This window comes from Sinocyclocheilus anshuiensis, unplaced genomic scaffold (assembly GCF_001515605.1).
Source record: "Sinocyclocheilus anshuiensis isolate Anshui unplaced genomic scaffold, SAMN03320099.WGS_v1.1 scaffold679, whole genome shotgun sequence".
NCBI lineage: Eukaryota > Metazoa > Chordata > Actinopteri > Cypriniformes > Cyprinidae > Sinocyclocheilus > Sinocyclocheilus anshuiensis.
The window spans coordinates 573,338-581,666 of record NW_015552592.1 but is presented as its reverse complement, the minus strand read 5'-3'; the positions used below and the strand labels follow the sequence as shown (position 1 = coordinate 581,666).

Below are 8,329 nucleotides of genomic sequence, written 5' to 3'. Positions count from 1 at the left end.
GGGGGGGGGGGGGGTGAATTATCCCTTTAAACGAGGTCAGAGTCTGTTCCAGACCACCTCCAAATAGTTTCAGTAATCACAATCCAATCAGGGAAAACGCATGTGAATGACATATGTAAAGTTGGCTGTAATGACTGGATTATGCCAATTTATAACACAAGGACAGCACACAGAAATGGGTAGATGAAAACCATTAAAACCTTTATATGAAATCATTTGGAATGGAATTTAGAATTTGAAAATGTCATTTTACTCTAAATGTTACAAAAACAGTCTTCCGTTTGGGAATAAAATTCCCCCATTCACCAAAAAAGAAAATAACCCTTGGCAAACTCATTTAAAGTCATCTGAGCATATATGAGCCTTCTTGTCTACACTGAAGTAGGTTTAAAATTACAGCAGAGACTCGAGAAACACATTGGTGATTATGACCTGAGCCTAAACGCAACATGAGCTGTCTAATGGGCGGTTATACTGTCAATTTAAAACAGAATATAAAAATTAAACACAGACCTTCGTCTTCCTCGCTAAGAGCCAAAAGCTCTGTAAAACAAATCCCAAGGCTGAATTCAAAACTTAAAGACCATGTTCTCCAGTAAAAGGTGATGAAAAACTGATTTAGAGCACTCAAACTGTCGTTTAGTGATGATTGACGATGGAAAAGCTACTATAGCTTGACATTATAGAGCACATAACATAGCAAAACTGAAATATGTCGCCTATGTCGCCTAGCTCTATGACACTGAAGTGTCATAGAGCTCAAAATATGTCTCTTTTCTCACATTATATTGATGTAGGGGGCAAACGTCTTATATGTTTGATTGTTTAAAAAAACCTCATAAACGTTCACGAACATCTATTTACATGATGATAGCTACGACCAACTGGAGGTCTGTGAGGATTTGTATGTTTGAACGGCTATAGATTTGGGATAAGAAACTGACACTTTTTATAAGTAGCTGGGGACAAGGGCTAAAAGCTCTGGAGAGCTTTTGGGGGGGCTCCTTGTTGAAATTTTGCAAGGGGTAACTGTTCAGTAATACCGCGCTGAAGCCAGCATGGTTTATTTATACAAGTTAATGCACGAAACTCAAACTCTGTCTTAACAGCGTGACATCACCTCAAACCGGGGTCGGACACTCCAGAACCAGTTGGAAGTGTTTTGAAATAATGTTTAGAGTAGACTGAAACTGAATTCACTCTCAAGTAAATATACAACTCTTGCAGATCATGTGCTCAACATGTTGCCCCTCGGACCCTGCGGTAGGGAAGAACGTACAATAGCACCGCTACATAATTCGTCCTCACTATTCGATACTCTCAAAAATACCTGCATATAATCAAGGTGCCTGCCTGTAAGGTTCGGAATGCACCATTGGGATGCGCTTGGCAATTTTCATGCCTGAAATCACAGCAGCATTACACTCCCTCATAAACAAACACTTTTGCCAAGTTGTAGATCCTACTAATTACACCAATTTCAATGGCAATCTCTTAACTCTCACTTTTGTTGTTTTTAGCCTGATTAAACCCTCAAAGCCATTTAGAAATAAATATAAAATATGTGCAACCACCTACACAATCCCACCCAAACACCTACAAACCAGCTGAATGTGTTGTTGCTTCAGCTGTTAGACAATCAAGCAAAAACATGGCTTTTTTTTTTTTAAATACGCTTCTTTTACACCTAATTAGCATTTGATGTACACTGTAAAAAAAAAAAAAAAGAGTACAATTTACGGTAAAAAACCGGCAGCTGTGGTTGCCGGAATTTTAGCGTAAAAAATATGGTAGCAACATTTTAGGTTTTACAGTTTTAACTTTAAATTGACAGTTAAATACCGTTTTTTCATTAACTGATATAATGTTAATATACCAACTTATTGAAGTACTGAAATCTGTTTTGTACCTTTGTAATACACTGATAACCACCAAATGCAGGTGGTGATGAGAAAGTCACATGATGAACCAAAGTCCATCACAAGCAGCTTTTAAATAATAACATATATAGAAGGTGCACAGTGTCATTCACACAAACACTAAACACCATCATGGTAACACACATGAAACTGAAATAATGCAATAAACATTAATTTAACAACATTAGGTGTGACACACAACCCTAATATACAAAACTGATAAGAAAAAACTAAGAAGAAACATAGTTATTTCAACAAAAAAAAACAAAATTTGAAATGTAACGCAGGGAATTTTGGGAATGTCAATTTACGGTTATTCACTGTAAATTATACGGTCTTTTTCACTTCCAAAAATGGTATACTACCGTAAAATTACATGTAATGTCCAAGACAGTTTGTCACCGTATATAGTAGGGGAATTTACCGTTAACCATTTAACAGGTTTTTACTGTAGCATTTTTACAGTCTTTTACCGTTAAATTCACAGTAATTTTTTACAGTGTAGATAATTTTTATTTCTTTAAGCAAAGCTTAGCCAAATCATAGCAGAGAAGCGCCTTGCCCGTAAATTTAAATTGCGAATTCCCTTTTGAACTTTGGCAAAGGTTGCATCTCTGAAAAATTAGAGGAATAAAACAAATCGAATCTTAACATTGTAATTTTGTCAAGCCCTAACCAATGAGTAAAACGCTTACTAAAACAAATGTAGAAGCTTAAAGAAAATCACACTCAAACTTCCCTGCCTACACAAATTAAAATGTATTCCATTAAGAAAAAAGCACTTTGCACTGTAGTAGCTTTTCAATGCAACAAACTGAAATGTAATAACCAGAGCTACTTGTTCTAGTCAAGCAGGAAACAAAGGTGCATTCATAAAATTCACAAAGGAGACAAACTCGAGCTCTATAGATATTCGATAAGCTTGTCAAATATGTTCCACACAAGCACACAAAACACAGGTTGCTACACGAAACTGTTGGCTAGGAGAATTCATAAGTCCACAGACACTACACCTTTAGAAAAACATACCATTGTAACTATAGGTTTTGCTCAAATACTATTGACTAATACAGTAAAAATGTGGTAACTTTGTAATATAAGCCACCACTGTCATAAAAACAAATTAAATTGACAGAAAATCCTCAGATATAATTGTCCCAGTTATTATTTTACAAACTGTTAAAAAGAACCACTGAAGAACCTTTTAGCACCAGGGACACATACTTTTAGTTAATTTTGCCTTATCTGACAGTTCATGTAGTGGGTGACCTACAAGACGTCTTTGACAAAAAATGATGTAGATTAATAAAACGAAGAAAACAAAAGGTAAAAGAAAATGCATGCTTGAGAAAGTAACAATATAATTTATTCTATATTTTATATACAACAAAAATACTATTTTTCAGGACATAAATTATGCCAAACCAGTTTATATTATTACCATGTCTGATATACAGTTTCTTCCATCTAAGTTGGTAGTTCTTGGCCAGAATAAGCTACACAGAAGGTCAAAGGTCTGGCTACACAAGACTACACAACAGTCAACGTGGCAAAAGGGATCCAAACCCACATCTACTTTAATTTTTTGGGCTACTAAAAATGTCTGAGGACTAAAAGACTGAATCAGACTCTAAAAAGGTATCTCTTTGCACATTTGCAAACTCAATTTTATAATTAACGGTCTGGTAAACTGGGCATTCAACAAGCATGTCTCGTAGGCAGAAAATCCCCACTCTGGTAAGCACATAACATGTAGCCGCTGGCAGATCAGGGCAATATTTAATTAAATCCACTACTGGTTTTAATTTGAGTTATAATTTAAGACACCTTTCGAATTTAGGAGGAAAATCCCATGGGTTTAACCACAAGTCAACCTCCTTTGATTGCTCCAAGGCCTACAAAAATGCCTCAACTATCTCTGAGGGCTTCATGTTATTCAAATTTTAAAGCATACATGTTTTTCATTCCATAATGATAGGATACATGCAAAAATGTTTCTTCTGCTGAGTAGAGAACACTATCAGTCTAGACATGCAAAGAACACCAAGTGAATGACAGAAACAGAAGCATGGGGGAAAAAAAGAGATGGACACCAAGAGGAACTGTAAAAGGCTAATAAAGAGAAAATTATATGTAAAACAAATCTGTTTTAGAACATTTTTCCCCTCAAAATCAACCTTTTAAATCAAAACTTAAAAAAGGAAAAGGAAAAAACAAGGCACATGGAGAAGAATGGTACTGAGAGGATTGGAAAGAAATTCCACATTTTATCTTTGCCTGGGGATATTTCCCCTGCTGCCAGCCGGTTTCTTCACCACACGTCAATCACAATTTGCTTGAGTTTGCCAGCAGCTATGTGCTCAGCCCACTGAATGTGACACTGAAAATCAATATTGTGACAAATCTAATGAGAAAAGCCACTCAAACACCTCAGCCTAAAACCTTTGTCCAGGGCACATAGTGTCAGTGTTTTTCTCAAATTTCCATGAGCAGGTTTTACAGAACGCTCATAGACGGTATTGGTTTGATTTACCATGCACTGAAATTCCACATGGACTCTCGATCATGACCAACGCTGGGGTGTGGATTTTTATATGACACAGTTTCCACAGCATTCTGATCAAAGAGGAAGACTGAGAGCGGCATGGGCTATTTGCTTCGGGCTAGGGTGTTCATCTACAAAGGATGCCCCCATCTATCCCTGAATTTCACTGTAAACATGCCAATGAGAGACCAGCATAGTAAAAAGAACAGTTGACATTCCTTCAGTGAACCGCTTAAGCTGACAGAAAACCACATTGTAGAAGCTCAACCACCGTAACGGTGAGGAAAAACACAAATAAAAGAGAATCCAGATGTATTTATGGCAGCACAAGTGACTTCATCCAAATCATTTGCGTGTCCATAATCAACTTCACTGTCATTCATTCATTCATTCACACTATCTAGCAGATTAAAAATGTAGTACACTCAAAAGTATAACAAATAAATAACTATATAAATAAATAAATAAAACATTTGAAAAGATCGTATGAAATCGTATAAATGTTACTGTACGAAATGGTACAAAATTTGATCTTATGAAATTGTATAAATGTTACCGTATGAAATCGTACAAAATGAGATTTTACAGAATCTTACAAGAGATTGCACAAATTAGATCATACAACACTGATGAATGAAATCAAATTTACCACCAATTTGCCAGTGTTTCAATAGCTATAAAACAAATGTTAATATAAATACATATAAATTAAATAACAATACCATTTAATAAATTATTATAAATTTACTTATTTAATTAAGACAGTTGTCCATTTTAACAGTGGATGAAAGTGGTAATCAGTATGCTTATAACCTGTATAAAGTCATTTGGAAGAGCTGTATTGGGATGTCCATCTAAGTCTAAAATTATGGCCAATAATTATAGCTTCAGCTTCAATTTGACTGAACTTCATGCTCAAGCATTGCACAAACACCCACACACACCTGTTGCCTTACCTTTGTGAGACAGACGTAATCTTGGATACACAGTCTTTGCTGATTGAGTTGCAGAGCAGATCCATAGCGTCATGCAAAGCACGAAGGTCCACACACCCCATGCCATCCTCACGCACTCCTCTTGGAACGTCTCACACTGACTCCTTACGATCCACCACGAGTAGCCTCCATCCGCCGAATGACTGAATTGCCGGTTGCAGAAGAAAATTAGTTTGCGGTCATCAGAGCAGTGCACTGAAACTCACTTCATTGACGCTTAGGGTGTGTTTTGAGATGCTTCTGTGGATTCCAGTGTGAAGAAAGTGTCTAAACTGTGCGCAATGCTGTGACTCAACCCTGGCTGACTGTTCCTGTCACTCTTACCAGAGGCGATGCATGCTTCAAACTCATAAAAATGTGTGAGTGCGAGTGTGTGTCAGACAACAAGCACACTGATCTTGGAGAGCTTCCACCTCCTCTAATGAGAAGAAGACTCCTCTCTTTCCTCTCTCTCTCTCCGGCTCTGTGAAATACTGCCCTTCCACGTGCCAGCCCTCTCTCCCCTCCTGACTGCTTCAACTTCCCTGCCGCACACATGGACAACGGCCAAACACTCCCATCCACCCCCACCCTTCTCTTTCGCGTTCTCCTTCTGTCTATCTCGCTCTCTTAGTTCCACCCTTGTGTTCTCCTCTGTTTATGATGTACTTCTGTTGTTCTCATTTCAGGGACCATGTTTACATCCAACTGAAAATTATGATTAATATTGTAATTTGGTCATATTGCGGTTACCGCTGCAGTTGGACAATATACGGAATTTCAGAAATCAGACAGCTGGCAAATGGCTTAATTAATCAGAAATCTGTGTCATATAAACACTTCTTCCCCAGAATATCCATATATAATATATTTATTTATGCACATGTTCAGATGAAAATAATTATGATTGATTTGTGGAAAAAACATTTTTGAAAAGTGAAGTTATCAAAGAAACATTTTTTAGGAGTAAGGAAGCAAAATATTTTTTTTCTAAACGATAGACGATGTGAAAATAAATCAATCAGGGCGCTGACACCAGGGTTATGAATGAGAATGAATTCAAGGCACAATTCATCCAAAATGGAAATTTTGGATGAATTTTCCAATTCTGTCATTATTGGAAGTCAGAGGGTTTCAGAATATCATCTTTTCACAAAACAAAGCCAGCTTTGGAACGACATAAGGGTGAGTAGATGATAATAGAATTTATGTCGTTCCAAAGCTGTATGACTTTGTTCTGTGGAAAAGATGATATTTTGAAGCCCACCGACTTCCAATGATGACAGAATTTTAATTTTTGGTGAACTGTCCCTTTAAATAAGGTCATTACAGTGAAATAACTGAATTACTAAAAATAACTGAAATAAATATCAGCATCTCCTGTATTTCCTCAAAAGAATGGAGAATAGAGAAAACAGTCCACACTATTTCACAATGCTGATTATATAAAAACATTATCTGCTCAATAAACAGATAAATAAATTAATAAATTCCTGCTACTCTATTGAATTGCTTACCCTCTCTCTTTCTCTCTCTCACACACACACAAACATATTAATTTAAAGCAGGGGTCCTAGTTATTTTCCCTTGAAAACTAAATTCAGCAACAACAATGCATCGGTGCATCCATCTTTATACTGTAGCAGCTGTTCTTGATCAAACTTATCTATAATTTTCCAGTTAAAAAGTAAAAACAAACATGTCTTTTCATGACAATAAGCATAGGGGCTTTACAATTCATGAAGTAATAATTAAAACAACCCATTGCACATAATCCAGTTGTTGTTGTTGTTCAATTACTGTTGATCCAAGTGTTGTTGTTCGAAATTTGGTGGTGGTTGGGGGTGGATTCAGCTGTTAGCAAAAAAACAATGCGAAGAACACAAATTCTGTTTTGTGTCAATCCTGAACAAGACAAATTAATGCTGACAAGAAATCAGAAGTGGATTTGTTAGATGATAAGGCGCTGATTCAACTCTTGTCTGACATACTGTCAATCCACACAATTAGCTAGAGCCCGACCGATATATCGCTTGTCGCCGATATATCGGTATCGGCGAATATGCCGCCGATATGCCACCAATATGAACATTTTTTTTACAGAACATATAACGCAGATAAAATGCTTGAAATGGTGTAATTACTTAGTTTTTCTCTATTGTTGGCGACATGGATGAAACGCTTTAAAGCTTAAGTCTATGGAAAACCATTGAAACTTTGAACGGCCATATCTCCATAACGGCGCGGCGAATCCGCACCAAATTCGGGGGATCCCTTCAGCTCGAGGAACGCTCTCGAATGCGAATCGAGTGTACGTCTAGAGGCCCGCTTCCGAATGACACCACCCCTGCGTCGATAGCCCCCGGGGTTCGGGAGCTACGGGTGGTTAAAGTCACGGTCCGGCGCCGACCGATCAAGCGATCCCGGGGGGCTACCGACGCACGGAGGGTGGCATTCGAGAGGGCTCCACGAGCTGAAGGGATCCCCCGAATTTAGTGGAGATCCGCTTGCGCGTTCGCGAGATAGTGAGACCAGTCAACACTTTCACTTCAGTAAGGAGGTCTCTTGTTCAGGCAGCATTCAAGCGTTGTCTTATTCGACCGTAAGTGCCCTGCGAAGTGGACTTCACATGAAATTCCGCCATGATTCCAGTTCCAAGGGAATGTACACATTACATTCAAAGGGCATTAAAGTGCACAAGACGTGAATTTATATTGTATTCATTTACAGAGGTATATTATGTCACACTTCTCTAGTAAGTTTCGTCAGTGTGTGAAGTCAGTAGCGCAAATCCGTGAATGAATGTTCCGAAGTGAAATAAACTTCAACGGAATAAAGTTGAATGGAATTGAATTGAATTAAAGTTGAATAAACTTCAACTTTACTGTTCA

The 8,329-nt window shown here is 37.6% G+C and overlaps 1 protein-coding gene across 1 annotated transcript in view; it reads right to left on the bottom strand.

Annotated features, from left to right (window-relative positions):
- Positions 1-8,329, bottom strand: part of sema3e (sema domain, immunoglobulin domain (Ig), short basic domain, secreted, (semaphorin) 3E) — a 95,121-nt gene that overhangs the window by 39,791 nt on the left and 47,001 nt on the right. Inside the window, exon 2 of the mRNA XM_016456472.1 lies at positions 5,421-5,602. Coding sequence (XP_016311958.1) covers positions 5,421-5,602 — 182 coding nt within the window. The remainder of the gene's footprint in view (positions 1-5,420; positions 5,603-8,329) is intronic.